This window comes from Nanorana parkeri, unplaced genomic scaffold (genome assembly GCF_000935625.1).
Source record: "Nanorana parkeri isolate BGI_ZX_2015 unplaced genomic scaffold, ASM93562v1 scaffold706, whole genome shotgun sequence".
In the NCBI taxonomy this organism is placed as follows: Eukaryota; Metazoa; Chordata; class Amphibia; order Anura; family Dicroglossidae; genus Nanorana; species Nanorana parkeri.
The window spans coordinates 84,795-103,777 of record NW_017306974.1 but is presented as its reverse complement, the minus strand read 5'-3'; the positions used below and the strand labels follow the sequence as shown (position 1 = coordinate 103,777).

The 18,983-nt window shown below is 41.9% G+C and overlaps 1 protein-coding gene across 1 annotated transcript in view; it reads left to right on the top strand.

Moving 5' to 3' along the window:
• Positions 1 to 16,686, top strand: part of CCDC40 (coiled-coil domain containing 40) — a 61,066-nt gene extending 44,380 nt beyond the window's left edge. Inside the window, exons 16-18 of the mRNA XM_018563865.1 lie at positions 48 to 236; positions 10,552 to 10,710; positions 16,423 to 16,686. Coding sequence (XP_018419367.1) covers positions 48 to 236; positions 10,552 to 10,710; positions 16,423 to 16,686 — 612 coding nt within the window. The remainder of the gene's footprint in view (positions 1 to 47; positions 237 to 10,551; positions 10,711 to 16,422) is intronic.
• Positions 16,687 to 18,983: the final 2,297 nt, after the last annotated feature.

The window sequence follows — 18,983 nt, the reverse complement described above, 5'->3', positions numbered from 1 at the left end:
TATATATATAAAAATAATAAGTCAATCATTTATTTGTATGTTTCCAGGTACGTTATGCTCAGCTGATGAAGCAGCAGGAGAAGATGATCCGAGACACAGAGGCTGTAGTGTCTCGCAGAGAAACAATTATGATACAGGGAAAGAACCAGAGTGGGAAAGACAAAAAACACCTGACAGCCAGCGACTTTCGTAGCAAGCTGCAGGAATTACGGAAGAAGATAAAGGAAACCATAAAGGTAAAAAATAGCTTTGATTGTGGACCTCATTTGTGTTTCTGTGTACAACAAACAAGTACCTGTGTTTGTTTCAAGCATCCACTAGTGGGCAAGAGATGTCCTATTTTTTTATATATAAACCCAATCACTAAAATCTCCAATGATATGGCAGTAGTGGGACTCAACTCTCACTGCGATGAGTCTATGTACATAACATACAGGAAATGGAGAATCTAGAAGTCTTGTGCAAAGTTAACAATCTCTTCATTAACATAAAGGAGACAAAGGAGATGACAGGCACCCCACCTCCGTTCTACATCAGGGGTGTAGCTGTTGCAGGGCAGTAGATAATTTTTTTCCCTGGGGGGGGGGTTTAGAATAATTATATACAAGAAAACGGTTTCTGATAAACTCCTCCTGTATTGTATCACACTTTTGTAGGTTTGCCAATATATTCTGTTGCCTGGGGCCCTGATTCGGAGAAAGTTCTTTACCCTATGGGAAAACAGCTCATCATAAAGCCACTGCAGCCAAGTTCCAAGGTTTTACAGGTACCAGACAACGTCCCTTTCCTAAATAATAGAGCCTAGAATATGGGAAATGTAACCATATTTATCTATTCAGGAAATATATATACATCACGAGTTGTTTGTCTGAAAAATCACGCACTAGTCTTGCCCACCATGGTGGTCACCAGTAGCCACTGGTTCCATACACTGAAAGATGGTCATATCTTTAACTTGTGTTTCTGTTTCCAGCCCTCTTTTAAGCTCACCAGCAGAACACAGAGAACTGGACTCTGTTATGCCATAAACAAAAGAAGCCTTATCTTCATTCATCATCAAACGTTTTTTTTTTTTTTTTTACTTGCTAGCGGTAGATATAAGCAAAAAAACCGGGGGGTTTAAAACCCCTTTAACTTGTCCCCGCCATCCCCCCCCCGGCCCATTCCTGATTTGCCCTGATCACTGGAAGGACACCCTGTCTCCTGTAGGGCCCGACATGTACATATCATTCAGGGCCAGGCACATCTGAAGGGATGCGGGGATGTCCTGTTTGATAAAACATCGGCGTCTGCTCCCTGGAGTCCCTTTAGATGGGTTCTTCAGAACGCTGTTAAACGGCCGGGAGTACGTGCCCCCCTCTGCCGTCCCCTCGCTAGCCACTGCCAGGACCCCCCTATCCCCCCCTTATCTACGCCCCTGAGCTGTTGATATGGTCCCCTGCTTTAAATATTTGGGGGTGCACGTCTCTGATAACCTAATACATCCGACGTATTCAAGAAGGCCTATGAATGCCCTAACTTTTTGAGTAGATTGAAGGGTTCTGGCCTTGGTACTTCAGCCCTTATCTCATTTTATAGGTGTGTGGAGAGCAACCTTACTTTTTTCATTACTGTTTGGTATGGAAATTGCTCTGCTGCAGATAAACAGTCACTGCAGCGGGCAGTGAAGACTACTCAGAGTATTATTGGCAGCAATACTTTAATCTCCTTTTTCTCATGAAAAGAGTTTACACACTGACATTATTAAAAGCTTACTTCCTCTGGTATTTGTACAAAGAAGCCTTTAGTTGTACTTCACTCAAATGAGCATAACTGGATGCTTGTTCATTTAATTTAACCCCATTTCACACTTTAGTAAATCAGACCTAAATCTTTTTCTCTTTATAACATTAATTATATAGAGCAATCAGTAAAGATGCATATTTCCTAAGACAATGAGTGAATGCCAGAAATTTTATCTGCAGTGTCACAGTAGGTGAAGCCTGGTAGAGCAACAATTAAAGATAAGTATTTGTAAGACTTGCAAACCAAGCAAAATAATGATTATAAAAGCTGCAGTGCCTAAATTAATATGTGATAATTATGTGCTATCATCCACTAGGAAAAGAAACTATATGAATAATGCAAGAAGCACAATAATGAAACTTGAAATTATATTGATGAAGTGATACAGAATGAAAAAGTGCATTGTAAATATACCTAATATAAATAAAATATCAAGGGGTGACACATTCTAAAAGATATAAAACTGCAAAACATTTGACAATTTATAGAATCAGTGTTCGATATCTTCACAAAATTGGCAGGTTGTAAGTTAACATAGAGCACATTAGTATATAAATGCCCTTGTACAGAGAAAGACAACAGCAGCATTCAGAGTGAGAAAAGGGGAGATGGGCTGCAATTTCTTCAGGCACTTTGAACCAATTTGTCATAGCATCCTTAAAACAGTACCCCATGTTTGGTCATAGTCTCCCCTTTCATCTGCTCTGCATGTTGCATATTTCTGTCTTTTGCACAAGTGCATTCAAATGTTATATATTTTATATGTGCAATACATAGCACCTTACCTTATAGTGTTACTGTAAATCACACTAGAACTTGCCAATGCTGTGCTTTATTAAATGTAGGGCTAAATGACCCTCTGGTTCATCCTAAGGAGATATCCCTCCATTACTTCCATGTGGTTAGAGCTGTTGTTGTCTCTCAGCTATGTACATATGTCTTTGTAATATCCCTGTCGCACACTGTACCGTTATACCCCAGAAACCAACGGGTGCTGGAACAACTGGTGGATGGAGCCGCAGTATATAATCTATGTGCCCGCACACCATTCTGCTTTGGAATGTCATCTTTGTTTTTTATTCCTTTAGCATGAGATGTGAATGCAACGTTTCGGAGCCTCGCAGGACCCCTTTGTCAGGCAAAGTGTCCAGCAACACACTTTGCCTGACGAAGGGGTCCTGTGAGGTTCCAAAATGTTGCATTCACATGTCATGCTAAAGGAATAAAAATAAAGATGACATTCCGAAGCAGAAAGGTGTGCAGACAACAAATCTTCTAGATCAGCTACGTACATCTCCCCTCTGACTCCAGACTGACTCTCTCTCTGTCATTCCAGGGGGTTTACTTAAAGTGACATTAAAGTATATATTTTTTTTGCCCTCCCCCAATGGTAGTATAAGCACTTACCTTAAATGATGTCTCTTACTCCGATCTTCTTCTCTCCAGTCGTTTTCAGATGTCCCTCCAGCTCTGCCGCGGGTCTCCGATCCAGCGCTGACTCCTCTGTGCTTGCTGGCACTTCCTTTCCCACGGTGTTAGGATCCAGAGCGCCTTCAGGTGGCGCTGGAGCTAAGCCCTGCAGTTCCTGGGCTCACCTGCAGGATTCTCTAGGCATCCAGGAACTGCTAGATACCAGACCACCACTGGGTGGTGCTGGGACCTGCAGCTCCAGTGCTCACCTGCGGGTGTCTCCCAGCTGCCAGTACTTAGCCATCACCTGGTGCTTCCTGGGAGGATATTTAAACTCTCCCTGCAGTCAGGATGATGGCTCAGTATTGTTTCCTGTTTCTTGTGAGTCCTGATCCCAGTCCTGAACCTTGAACCCTGATTGTTTCCTGTGAGTCCTGATCCCAGTCCTGAACTTTGAACCCGGATTGTTTCCTGTGAGTCCTGAAACCTGTTTGAACCTTGTTGCCTGTGATTCCTGAACCCTGTTTGAACCTTGTTACCTGTGATTCCTGAACCCTGTTACCTGTGAGCCCTGTTGTTGGTTGTTGCTGTTAGTCTGCTGTGTATATTAAACAACCTATACATATATCACAAACTTGCCTGGTCCATGTGGTCATGCATGTTTGGTCTGCCTGTGTGGGGTCACCTGTGCCGGTATCCGTGACACACGGTGTCTGCACACTCTCCATAGACTTACCTTGTGTCTCTCCTCGTCTCCCAGCCGAAAATCTGAACTGCGCATGCGCCGCACCAAGATCCTTTGTGGCCGCCCGAGATTTTTCAGATTTTCGGACGGTAGCGCGCGGCGAATACACAGGTAAGTTTTAACCTCTTGTAAAACTTTTTTTGTTTTTTTTTAAGGTTTTTGCATATATCTACTGCTGGCTAGCAGTAGATATATGCAAAAAAAGCTGAGGGTTTAATAGCCCTTTAAAGGATGGCCTGCTTTGTTTTCCACCATTTCCTGGTGGCTCAGGCAGTTCATTTTTGAAGCCCGCCTTTTCCAGTCAAGGTGCACTCTACAAGATCTGTAAGTGCTTCCTGAGCTTTCCGGCATTAAAGTATTTGATTCTCAAATGTGCTAGGTCACCACCTAGTCTTTCCTTCACATGTTTTTTTTTTTTTTTTAACATAATCTATACAATACATTCTATACAACAGATATCAAACACAAAACCCACAGATACCTCATACATCAACCGCTCACTTAAATTCTTGCCAAATCTCCCTCCCCTTTTTTTTTCATTTAATCCAATCTTTCCATTCTTTCTATTCTTCATTTTCTGGAGGGATGGGGGGAAAGACCACCTTTGTAATCCTCTTATATTTATTCCTCCCTCTTAGCCCTCTATGAAAAATATATATCTCCCCATCTGCCTCTATGAACAAAACTTCTTCCACTCCTCTTTAGTGTCTATTTACCATGTGTTCTACTAAGATGTCTTATGGACAAATATATTGGCTATTGTGTTGTTCCCCTGTTTCCTCTAATCTACTCTTCCCTCAATATTGTGGTCCTATTCTTCGTGTAACCCCTTGTAAGTCCTTCCCATCCTAATCCATTAACCTCTCTTATAGGAACACCTATCTTTACCCATCTCTAGATTCATAATTTCATCTTCTCTATACCCCTATATATTCCTCAGACTGTCTATAGCTTACCCAATTTCTCCAGATCTTATTAAAACTGTCCTTTCTATCTGTATCCTTTGCACTTAATGTCTCCATATATCTTATTTCTTCCATTGAACTAACCCAATTCTCTAAAGTTGGTGGTATTGTTGATTTCCATCTCCGCGAGATACAGACTCTGGCCGCAGCCAGCATAAATCTTAAGATATCACTTTTTATCTGTTTTACGGATCCAGGTAACAGTGATAATATGGCCATTAAGGGATCTTTTTCTACATTTTGTGTTTTATATGAGGTTATACATTTCAAATACAGATTCCCGGAACGGCTGCAATCTGGGACAACTCCACCAAACATGCAAGTACGTCCCCTCCTCTAGGGTACATCTCCAACATCTATCAGATAGATCTGGATTTATATGTTTTATACCTTCTGGGCACCTGTACCATCTGGATATAATTTTATAATTTTTTTCTTGGTGGAATGTAGATATAACCGAGTTGTGTGTCATATTGAATATTCTTCCCCACTCTTTATCTGATATTTCTCTCCGCATATCTTGTTCCCATCTCTTCATAAACTTAGTGTGTCCCTTGTCTTCCTCTTCCCTCAATATGCCATATACTACTGACAGGGCGTGGGTAATAGGTATTTCTGATATGCACAATTTTTCAAATGGGGTGAATGCCCTATTTAGAGTATTATACCGTGTTTCCCCGAAAATAAGATAGTGTCTTATTTATTTTTTTCCACGAAAAAAGACAGTAGGTCTTACTTTTGGGGTAGGTCTTACTTTCGGGGAAACACGGTATGTCCGAAGATGTCTAATATAATCTGATAGCTGTACCGCCTCCATCCATAGCTTCCCATTAGTTTGTTTCTCTGGTCTTAGTTCAGTTTTCAGCTCTTCTCTTCCTGGTTCTAATATCTGCCACAATTGTATATGGGATGTATTCCCCACATTTAATAGGAGACTGCTTGCATGCCTGGTGGGAATTGTGGATTGCCCAAAATGGGGGTCAGGGGTCCTGGTCTGGATGATAAGTTATATCTAGTAGCATACCTATCCCAAATTCGTAGTACCGGTTGCACTAGGAATGGCAAGGTTGACTTATGTGGTCTACTCTCTGCCAGTAACCAAGGGAGATTCCTCAAAGATATAGGGGAGATGTCGTCTTCCAATTTTACTACCCCCTTATCCTGACCCCTATGCATCCAATCTAGTACTCTAGATATTAAGATCGCTTTATGATAGAGTTCAATGTCTGGGATTCCCAAACCTCCCCTTTGTTTTGATCTCATCAGGACTTTTGCGCTTATTCTAGGGTTTCTGTTTGCCCATATGAATTTCATTGTTACCGATTTTATTGTTCGAAAAAAGGATTCTGGTAGGGATATAGGAATCGTCTGAAGTCTATATAATATTTTGGGAAGGATATCCATTTTTAATACATTTATTCTGGCCATCCATGTTAATCTTATATTATTCCATGTACGGAACTGGGCAAAAATGTTATCTATCCATTCCCCAAAGGTTATGGCATATAGAGTATTAAGTTCTTTAGGAATATTGACCCCCAGATATGCAATATATTTAGGCTGCCATCTGAATGGGTAATTATTCTTAATGCTGGTTTTTACTTTATCGGTTAATGAGATATTCAGGAATTCCGATTTAGTTAGATTTATTTTAAAATTACTTAAGTCGCCATATCTCGTCAGTTCTTTAAGAATATTAGGTATCGATATTATTGGAGAAGATATTGAGAAGTAGATCATCTGCATATAGTGCTATTTTATGTTGTTGTGTTACAATGTTTATACCAGTAATCAAGGGGTTCTTCCTGATGGTTGCCGCTAATTGTTCCATTGCTATAATATATAGCAATGGTGACAATGGGCATCCCTGTCGGGTACCATTAAGTATTGGGAAGGGGGCGGACAGTTCCCCATTAACTCTAACCCTTGCATTTGGATGTGTATATAGTGCCATCACTTTGGAAATAAATGTTTCTCCCACTCCCATTTGCGCAAGAGACTCTCTAAGAAATGTACAGTTTACTCTGTCAAATGCTTTTTCAGCATCGATTGACAGAAGACAAAGTGGTATATCTCTTTTTTGGGCTAGTTCTATTAAATTGATGACCCTGGTGGTACTATCTCTGGCCTCCCGTCCTAGTACGAATCCAGTTTGGTCCAGATGAATAATTTTGGGCAATACCTTTTTTAACCTATTGGCCAATACTTTTGCATATATTTTCAGGTCTATGTTTATAAGGGAGATTGGGCAATAATGGCCACACTCTGATAAGTCTTTTCCTGGTTTTGGAAGTACAGATATGTGTGCCTCCATTGTCTGTATGGGGAAAGGACTAATCTCTGTTACTGAGTTACAGGCTTTCGTAAAGAAGGGAGTAAGTCCCTCCTCGAATTGTTTGTAGAATCGAGCTGTAAACCCATCTGGCCCAGGTGCCTTATCAATTTGTAGTGAGGAGATTGCCTCTTTTATTTATTTTTCTGAAAATGTCGAACTCAGCTTTTCACCATCTTCGGAATTTAGGACCGGCACATTTGCCTCTTTTATATAATTCCTCACTTTATTTACAAACTTATCCGTTGGCATATCTGCATATATACCTCGCAATGAGTATAAGGATGAGTAATATTTTCGAAAAGTTTCTATTATCGAGGATGGTGAATGCTGCATGTTCCCACTTCCATCTTTAATTTTTACTATATTATTATTTGATGTCCTTGGATTGATTTTCCTGGCCAGCAGCTTGCCACATTTATCTCCCTTTTCATAGTACCGATTTTTACCTTTATCTCTAGCGATCAATGATTGTTGGAAGTAAGAAGGGACATTCGCAGTATTCTGGACCATCAATTGAGTGGAACCTTTTATCGTCACATTCGCCTTATTCGTGACCTCCAATTCATTTAGTTTTTTAAACAATCTTTTCAATTTTTCTGCCTTCTCTTTTTTCTGGAGCCATGTTTAATCAGGATTCCCCTTACTACACATTTAATTGCCTCCCATTGGATGGGATTTGATGTAGTATCTTTCTGGTGGTCCTTTATAAAATTTTTGATGGTAGTATTTATTTCTTTTTGACACCCTGTATTTTTTAGCAGGTTGTCATTTCTCCAGTTTCCCGTTTTTCTATTCGGTCCAATCTCAATCTCTGGGGCATAATCCAATAACTTCTGATGTATCCAAATATGATCTATCCGGCTATAGGATTTATGCACCATAGAATAATATGTAAAGTCTTTTTTTTGTGGGATTTAATATTCTCCACCCATCTACCAGTCTCATACTATTCATTTTAGTTTTTAATTTTTGTAAGGCCCCTCCCATTATGTGAGCTTTCCCTGTGGTATCTAATTGATTATCAAATATTAAATTCATATCACCCATTACCAAACTTGTGCCTACCCCAAATTGTTTGAATCTGTTAAGTGCCCGTGTACAAAACCTATATTGGCCTTTATTGGGTACATATATATTTGCAAGTGTCCTTCACATGTTTTACCAGGTGGCTGTTCAGGCATCTCCGCATGCAACCTTTGAATGTAAGGTCCTGTAGGCAGCTCTCTAAGCTGCAGACAACCCGTAGTGCATTTTTCATTGTTGTTTTTTTTTTCTTGGGCTCTTAGCATTGTGTTATTTAGTTAAACAATGTCCCAATGTTACGTGTCTAATACAGAAGAGAGTTAGTAGAAGGCTCATCCTGCAAATTAAGCGGGATTGATTATGTGAGTTTGGAGGGTAAATGTGATACACGTATATCAGTACCACTGCACCGAAGCACACATCTTTAATTACTGTCATAGCAGTCCACTGATGTGCAATTCTTTAATTGATGCCACAACAGTGACATGCACTCATTTCGTCTTTTGCGATCATTATAATACAAGTACATATTTTATATCTATTTTGGATAGAGTTGTGAAAAATTAGAACCCTTGCTGGCTTTTTTTTTTTGCTATCCAGTGAGAGATTTCCACTCGCTTATCACCAAATATCCCAGACTTTAATTAGGGATTATGTACCATAATGATGATATTTATCAGGGATTGGATGGATTACGAGTATTCAAAATTGAGATCCTGTATAGGTGCAAATGGGGAGTTGGTAACATTTAAGCAACCTAAAGAACTAATCATTTTTATATCTAATAAATTCCTGTTTTCAAATGCAGATTTGTGACTCAATTGTATGATATGCAGAGAGACAGACACAAAGTAAAATAGAATAACATAAAAAATCCTTCTGAGAGGGCCATGTGAAACTCTGATGATGGTATCTGCATATTATTAAAGAGAATATAATGGATCAGCACTAGGAAGTAGTACAAACATCTATTAGTGCTGATCTACAAGAAATCTATCTAAAAGTAAAAAGGAGGTCATCCATATCAGTAGAAAGATATTCAAATTTATTGAGAGGTATTATTATTATTATACAGTATTTATATAGCGCCATTTGCACAGCGCTTTACAATAAAGGGAAGAGATTATAATTACAATACAATTCAAGACAAGATGTTAAGGAGGGCCCTGCCTGTGAGGGCTTAGAAAGTAAATGCCCAAAATGTTTTTCAGGCTGCAGGATTTAAATCATATGATGTTCTGGACGGTCAGTAGGTTTTTAAAATAAAGTGGCCTATTGGGTAGGATTAATACTGGGCCATAGGCTGGTAAAAGGGTTAGCAGATATTCTACTGCCTGGTCTATGGCGTAGCCAGGGCCGGATTAAGAGCATTATGGGCCTCGTGCTGTTGGCTGGTCTGATGGGAAGCAGCAGAGGTGGCTCTGTAATTAGGCAGTCACTCGCTCCACCTATTATGTCTGATTAGAGAGCTGCCTGTGCCTGTGCCTGATTGTGTTCAACCCAGCTGGCATACCGAGGCACTCCGGGGCGGCCGGGCCTATTTTTAGTGGTGTTTCTGGAGCTAGTGCTCCAGTGGCCCCTATGTTAATCTCCCCTGGGCATAGCGAGAGTAGGGCATTAGTGATCCTGGCAATCCTTTCAGGCCTGAAGATAATATTCAGAAAATTGGATAGCAAACGTGTTGCCAAAGATACAAGAGGTGTAGAATTAGGTAGCAAGATATATAACCCTGGAATATTTTTACTGTACTGTTCAAAAGAATGGAAGCTGGATTTAGAAATGTAATAAAACATGACATATATTGAAGTGTCCCGTTTACCAAGCCTTTTAATGTTTTGTATTTGAAGAAATTAAACATAGTTATTTGATATAAAGGGAAATGAAATGATATGTACATAATCATTGTTGTAATAAAATTATAATTAAGAAAAATACTGTATATTTCTCACTTACTGTCACGCTGACAGCGGTTTCACCGGGCAGGAAGAGAGGAAAAATATTCAACAGTAACAAAGACAGCAATAAAAATGCCTTTTTTAGCATGGCGAAGGCAAGAACCCCTGTCAGCTTTGTATTGCGGTCTGTGTCCCTGTTGCAGATTTTGTTTAATTTCCTGTCTGGTGAAACCATTGCCACCATAACGGTATTAAGAGAAAATCTCTGCAACAGAACCTTGGATAGCGGATAATACCAATGGGGATCTAATCCTGGACCCTCTCTATCCATTTTTTTTATTTAGCTTTAAGTGTTTGCAAAATTAATTATTTCTCTTGATCTATGTTGAACAGAATATAGAAGAATGTACCAACACCATCTTTGACCTTGAAGAGAATCAGAGGTCACTCAGTGCTGCCATTACAGAGAAAGAGAACGGCATCTCAAGTCTGAAAGTAGACACCAGCTCCATGGAGAGTGAAATGGAGCACCTACAGGAGAAGAAGCGTCTGGTATAGTTGTCTGCTACTAGCATTTGTCCTACCAAACAAGATGAAACAGATCACTGAAAGAGAGTTATTTTGTTTTTTTTAGATCAACATGTAAAATAGCTTAGCTTGCTGTAAATTATCTTATCAGCATTTTGAACATGAGAGCACCATATTTTCTCATTATATACGTAAGCTATGTAGCGCTACACAGTGGTTGTGCTTTACTGCTCTGTCTCACAATGCTAGTCAATGAGTAAGACAATTGTTTGAAAATAATGCACTCCCAGTGAGGCTGATATCTTAAAGTGTATCTTTGTCCTGAATTAAAAAGCTGTGAGCAGAAAGGATCTACTGTATTTAGCAGAAGTGACATAGGGGGGAATTTATCAAAACTGGAGCAGACAAAATCTGGACCAGTTTCCCAGGGCAACCGATCAGCTTCTCTCTTCATTTTTTTAGTTAAGATTTGAAAATGAAAGCGAGAAGCTGATTGGTTGTCACAGCTGCTCCAGAATTTGTCTGCTCCAGTTTTGATAAATCCCCTCATAGAGTCTTGGCATGCCTTGGTGCTGGCATGAATGAACTCCCCATGTGCATGCAGGGGAGTTATGTCATCCCTGCCCAGCCAGTCAAGATGGCTGAAGACTTGAAAGGAAGGGACAAGATATCAGCACCGGCAAGGAAGCTCATAGTTGTTGCATTGCTGGAGGGGAGGTGAATATTAAAGGGTTTAGTTTTGCTTTGAGAGTTTTGACAGTTAAGAGAGACAGCCACTATTATCTAATCTGCAAATCTTGTATTTAAACAGGTAAAGACCTAGGACCTAGGATGCACCTTGCACATCCTGGAGGCCTTACGCACCAAGCAAAAGCCCCCATGTGTAGCTGCTAGGACCTGCTTGTCAGTTTGACAGTTGATGGCCAAGTCTGTGAAGACCTTCTGTCAACAGTCCTTTCTGCACTGATTTTTCTAACAGGCGTTCAAACATGTTGAAATGTAAACAAAAAAAGATAAAATGTTATTAACTTTTCCTGTCAGGCGTAGGAAATTAAAACAGGCTCAGTTTACAATAGTAACACACCAGAGTAAGGATCCTTACTTAAAAACAAAATGACAGTTAGTAGTTTACTAACTTCTTGCACTCACAGTGTAAGGCCGCATTCACACTGAGCGTATCGCAAATCGCGCGTTTGTCACACGATTGTCATTTTGCGCGATTTCGCGCAATTGGTTGCATTGAGCAAAGTAGGATCGCACCGAAATCCGCTCCAAAAAGGGTCCTGTTGTAGCAACGCACGACCCGCGACAGCGACGAACAGAGCCCCATTGCCATGCATTGGAGAGCGATATCGCGCGGTAAATATCCGCGCGATAAAACGCTCAGTGTGAATGGGGCCTAATGGTGCAGACAGCAGTGTTGATGACATCAGGTCAGCACTGTTGTCTGTATCATTGAATCATTCAGGACCGGTATGAGAAAATCTGAAGAGGACCCTGTTCATGTCATGAAGACATTAATAAAAGGTAAGTATAAAATGAAAAAAGCATAAAACACTGCTGGAGCAGCCTCGCTGGGAGAAAGGGTTGGCATTCCAGGCCTAGACCCCAGAGTTAGTCTTTAAAAGGTGACGTCATGTAATGAAGTTGTCCTTTAAATGTTCCCTCCCATCCCTTCACTTGAATCCACATTCCTATATACTTACCTTTTTCCCCACTCCTGAGATCTTTAATGTGCAGCCCTCCTGGCTCTGCACAACCTTTGCACAATAAAGCCCTGGCTGCCTCAAGCCATTGTTACTCATGCTTGCTGCTGGCCACATTATTTCTTTTGGCTGTGGCTCTACTCTTCTGGATAGCCAAGGGCCACCATGAGTATGGACTACCCATAGGAATGAATATGGCAAGTGGCACGCATGCAATTAAAAGCAGAAAAAATTAATACATTGTAATTTAGCCTAGCCATTAAAAAAAAAGAAATTAGGAACAAAACCACTAAGCTTGCAGTTTTAGGAGGGAGAGAGCTCAACTGTGTGGTCAAGCTTATTAGAATTCAAAAAAGCAGGCAGGAGGCAGGGTAATGGTATGGAGCATGTAAAATAGCGTACTTAGAAAAATGTAATTATCCTCTTTGTCTAATGCAACCATACAGCATGACAGATGTGGGCTATTTTTTTTTTAACAATATTTTGATAAATAAAACAATTCTTATTTCTTTCTCGCCCCTTGAGGGATACAGGACATCTTTCACCTTTTTATTATTCTGCTGCCTACAAGAGGATTGGACACTGGTGAACCAAAAATTGTAGCCAACCCAGGGCATAACCCCTCCTAATAAGTCTGCCTCAGTTATGTGCTATTGTCCTTGGAGGATTGACACTACTGGAGTGTTCCCCTACGATTGTCAGCTATCTGGCACGGTTCACCTTACCCTGGCTTTTGGACAATACAGCATCTGGATGCTGCTATAATAGGCATTGTGGAGCTGGTCTCAAAGTGACCTTCATGTGCTGGGTTTCACAGGGTGGACTTTGCAGACTAATGTTTGCCATACAACAAATTCCTCCATCAACGCTTAGAAGCATTGATTGAGGAATCCCTGCTGTTTTCTGCGGCGGCTATCAGAATGCCTGAACAGACCCAGCAGCTCATTGGCTGCTAGCTCTGTTCAGTCAAAGATTTTCCAACTGGCTCCTTCGATCAGCTGATCGAGGGATGCTGGCCAGAAGGGTGCCGACAATGGCACCCACTGTGTGAATTTTGTCCGGTTCCTAAAGAACTGGCCGAAAGTCGCATAATGTTTGGCCAGCTGTAGTTTTTTAAAGTTAGCTGTGGAGCTGCCAGCTGTCTGGTTGTGCGAATACTTGAGGACTAAATGAAGAAATAATGTCACCAGCACACCATAGTAGTAGTAATGCAATAGTCCATTTAATGAGACATTGTCATTCAAATGCAAGCGCTTTCGGGGCCTCAGGGGGTCCCCTTTATCAGGCTCAGAAAGATGAGCTTGTTGAAGGGGACCCCCCCCTGAGGCCCCCGAAAGCGCCTGCAATTTTAATAGCAATGTGTCATTAAGGCCTGGTTCACACCTGGGCGTTTTACAGAGCTGATCGTCGCGCTATAAAACGCCCATCAAGTGAAATCCCATACTTTCCTATGGGTGTGGTTACCACCTGGGCGTATTTCAGCGCGTAGGAACGCGCTGAAAAACGCCCTACGCCCAAAAAAATACAGGAGCTTCTTTGGGGCGTTTTTCCGCGTGTTTCCATTGGTATTACCGAGTGTGGATCGGGGTTAACAAAGCGGTACATGTCTTCCCTTGTCCGCGATCCCCGCTGTGTCCTCCGGCGGCTGCCGACTTCCGGGTTCCATCCCTTGCGAGCGGACGCGTTGCAGGGGGGCGGAGCCGGCGGGAAGTTTGAAAGTGAAAAATAAAAATAATACATTTAAATAGAGAAAATAAAGGAAAAAAAATAAAATAATCATACCGCCAGTGAAACGCGCGTTTCACTGAATGGAAAAGCGTGCTAAAAAACGAGCTGAAAAAATACGCCCAGGTGTGAACCCAGCCTAAATGGACTATTGCTTAACTACTACTATGGTGTGCTGGTGACATTATTTCTTCATTTGTGTTATTTCACGGTGCCGTCCGTGGTCACTACAAGCACCCACCCGCCTACACCGGGCTTTTGGATATTCCGATAAGGAGTGCAGCAAGACCTCTGGTTCCTACTTGAGGCCTAGACCCTTACCTTGAATCTGTATGATGCCTAACTGCTGTGACCTGTTTCTGGCTGTGATTTTACTTTATCAGTCCATGTCTGGATCAATTTCCAGATGTAGACAGTTGGCAGGCAGATTTCCTTAGCCAGCAGCTTCTGAACCCGGGATAGTGGTCTTTAAATCCAAATGTGTGCCAGGACCTGTGTCACAGATAGAGAATGCCAGATATGGACATCCTGACCTCCAGGTTTAACAACAAACTAGACAGGTTTGTTTTCAGGTTCAGGGATTTTCTGGTGGAAACACTGGGTATTCTGGTGGCTCTGTGGGGTCAGTACATCTTGAGCTATGCCATTCCTCCCCTAAAATTTCTTCCTCATCTGCTCTGCAGGATTGACATGGAGGGCATTCCAGTGATTCTCATTGCTCCAGGATTGACTCAGGTGGATTGGGGTAAGCTAGTCTGGTAAGATGTCTAGCAGACACACTGTGGGGACTGCCAGACCACCTAGCTCTAATTACCCAAAGGGAAGACTTGCCAACCTCCTAGTTGTATGTCTTGTGAGGCCCAGGTTTTAAGGGACAGGTGCATCTCCGAGTCTGTGATCCCTAAGTTGCTTAAGGCTAAGAAGTCCACTTCCCACAAGGTCTAATCGGACATCATCAGTTTCTCCATGGAACAAATCCTCTCCTTCCTGCAGCTAGGTCTGGACCAGCTCACAGCACTATCAAGTCAAGTGCTCTTTCCATTCTGTTTAAGAGATTGTTGGCCTCTCAGTTTTTAATAAAGACCTCTGTGCAGGAGGTCTCCCATGTGGTTCCCTTTGTATGTTCGCCTGTAAATTAGTAGGATCTTAATCTTTCTCTCTGCCCTTCTGAAGGTACCACTTAAGCCCATTAGAGACATTTCTCTCTCTTCTCTCCCCCACAAGGTTGCTTTTCTTGTAGCTATCACCACTATCAGTGCCTAAACTGGTGGCTTTATCCACAAAGAACCTTTTTTGGTCTTGCATAGGGACAAGGTGGTGTTGAGACCCAGGACTTCCTTCTTTCCTATAGTAGCCTGTATCTTTCACCTCAACCAGAACATTGTTCTTCACTCCCTTTGTCCAACTCCAGTTCGTCAAAAGGAAATGTTCCTCCATTGTCTGGATGTGGTTTGGGCTACGTGAGACTATCTTTCAACTACTTCTAATTTCAGAAAGATTGATTCACTTGATGTTATTCCTGATCAACCCTGAAAGGGCGCCCTGGCTTCTCATTCCACTATCTCTAGGTTGCTCAGACAGACCATCGTTCAAGCTTATGTTCTCATGGATCTGGTTCCCCCTTTCCTGCTAAGGCTCACGCTACTAGATCTGTGAGCACCTCTTGGGCTCTTCAGCATCAGGCAACTGTTTTCCAGATTTGTAAGGCTTACACCTGATCCTCTTTTCACATGGTTTGTAACTTTTACCATGTGGACATTTCTGCATAAGGTCCTTCAGGCTGCTTTTTCAGCTGCATGTAGCTCCAGTTTGCTGTTGCTTTCGTTGGACCTGTTAGCATTTGTTTTATGTCACCCCTCCCCCCACCCATTGGACTGTTTTTGGATGTCCTGAAGATTAAAAGTTCCTGTGTCCCTCAATGGAGGAGTAAAAAAAATTATATTTGTACTAACCTTTAAAGTATATTCTTGGTATCTATTGAGGGACATAGGTCCCACCCCTCTGTGATGATCATGGCCATGATCATGTTTTTGATACTGGTTTGCTACAAAACTGAGGCATGCTAGTTGTAGGAGGGGGTTATGGCTTGTCTACAGTTTTTGTTTGCTAGTGTCCAATTCTCCTGTGGGCAGCAGTATAACCCAAAAATGTAAGACTTCCTGTGTCTCTTAATGGACTCCAAAAAAGGTTTTATGCAGAGTACAAAAATTCCATTATGTTTCAGTTGTGTGTTTTACGATTTTGTTGAAGGTGCATTTTAAGGATTTAAAACTAAACCAGGATTCTTCTCTTTTTATCTCATTAGAACCTGACAAAGATTGTGGCCTATCAGACTCGTATGAAGCATTTGCAGGCTGTGAAAGAAGGAAAATACACCCCAGTTTTCAGCACCTTGCAAACTCTAGAAGTTGAGCAACAGAAGCAAGAAAACCGCTTGCATACAGTCAGCACAATCATTCACCAGATCCAGCAGGAATACCCTCAGTATCAGAATGTCCTGCACAATGTTAGTCTTGCACTGGAAGCAAGGCTTGGCCCTCAGGAAATTGTCACAGAGAGGATTCCATGAAAATATTAATTTTATCATATCTTAGTTATTAAAGTATATCTAAAGCTCCATTGTTTTTCACTCCACCAGGAAATTTCTCTAAAATGTGAGAAATGCTTTCCTTAGATATACTTATTGATATTAAACATTCATATGTGCTAAAAAAAACACACCACCCAACACCAACATAAAAGATAAGGTTGTCTCTAACTCCCATGAGCCTATGTCTGCCCATTACCTGTCCTGTAAGTGCCGTGCCTGAAACTCGGACACAAGATGTCATAATGTCTGATGGACAGGTGCAACCACGGGGTCCTGGTGTTCCAACTTGAGTGCATGGAGGAGACATGGGACACAGAGGGACACTGGAACTCAGGGAGCAAGTAGGTGTCTGAAACACAGAGAGCAGATAGGTCTTAAAGGGCACAAGGATTATGCTTCAGGCAAATGTGTTGCTCGCTATCTTTCCTCACTCTCTGTCCTGGCTGTTTGTCTGTCATTTCTCTCTCGTGGCTGTCTGTCCCCCCTCTCTCTCTCATCTGTCTGCCTCTCCTCGCTCATCCTCTTGACTGTCAATTCTGGCTCTCTTTGACTGGCTCTCCTCACGCTCTCTCCTGGCTTTTTCTCCTCGCTGTCTCTCCTCACTCAGTTCCCAGGCTGTTTCTCCATGCTCTCTCTCCTTGCTCTCTCATAGATAAAAATTGGAGCATGGCACTAGAGTGTTTGGTTTCACTTGAAGAAAAGGTGGCAACCCTACCAGTACCAATCAGTATCTTGAATGTTTGCGGACAAATGGCTAGCTAGGAGCTCATACTTGAAATTTCCCAGTGAGTAGGTAAAGACACTCTTTTTGGGTAAATAAATATCAAGGTTTCTTTAAACTGTTTTAAAGGTATGCAAACAAACACCAAGAGAGTGCCTTCTCCTGTGCATTATCATTTATTATCAACGAATAAATAAAAACCTGCTCACAAAGGTGAGGTGCAGGCAGCATCTGGGACAAGGAGTCACATAATGACTCTAGACACACAGCTGTAGGAGGGTGAGATGAAACCGGCAAATACACACTTGTTACTTCATTATCCAAACCGCCACTGGCTGAAAATGTTTTGGAGGCACGCCTCCTTCTTCAGAGCCTGCTATCTATCCTCCATTTTCCCATGCCCTAAGAGCATCTCACCAGCCAATCACAGGAGGATTGTCTAGAGCCATTCATTGGCCTCTAACCAATCAATTTGGCTCCTTGTTTGGCCAATCAGCAAGTCATGTAATGCCCTCCACTGAGTATGGCTCCTCCCACTCACCAATCACATGGGAGCCAGATGAGTAATTCAAGCACCGGCCTCAATCGTATATCCGTAAAGCCGGTGCTAGCTCTACACTCACAGACATGTTGGGGAGGAGACTGAGCCTGTCAGAATCCTCTGACAGATCGAGACCAGTGCTTGAGTGATTTCTCCGGCTGCCATGTGATTTGGTGTGAGCACCCTTTGCCTTCAAAACAGCATTAATTCTTTTAGGTACACTTCACACAGTTTTTGAAGGAACTCGGCAGGTAGGTTGCTCCAAACATCTTGGAGAACTAACCACAGATCTTTTGTGGATGTAAGCTGCCTCAAGTCCTTCTATCTTTTCATGTAATCCCAGACAGACTCAATGATGTTGAGATCAGGGCTCTGTGGGGGCCAAACCATCACTTATTATTCTTCTTTCCCCTGAAGATAGTTCTTAATGACATTGGCTGTATGTTTGGGGTCATTGTCCTGCTGCAGAATAAATTTGGGGCCAATCATACGCTTCCTTGATGGATAAGTATCTGCTTGGATTTCTCAGCACTGAGGACACCATTGATCCTGACCAAATCTCCAACTCCATTGGCAGAAATGCAGCCCCAGACTTGCAAGGAACCTTCACCATGTTTCACTGTTGCTGCAGACACTCATTACTGTACTGCTCTTCGGCAAACAAACTGCCTCCTGCTACAGCCAAATATTTCAAATTTTGACTCATCAGTCCAGAGCACCCCTAATTTGGTCTATCTGCCCTAGTTTTGATAAATTCCCCTTAGTGTGTATAAACATATACAAAATTGAACTAAAACAAGTAGTAAAAGAGCGACTGGATAGTCTGGAAGATTCCCCTCCCCATCCCGCAACAACAGGTAACAAAGGGAGGTGAAATGCCCTGGGCACAGCTGATTGGGATGGGAGGAGAATGCTTCACCGGCAGTTTTGGGTGGGATTCAGGTCCATGCAACCAGATTGGTGAAGGCCTTTCATCATGCACATCCTGAAAAGTCTGGCACTAGGGGCATTCAG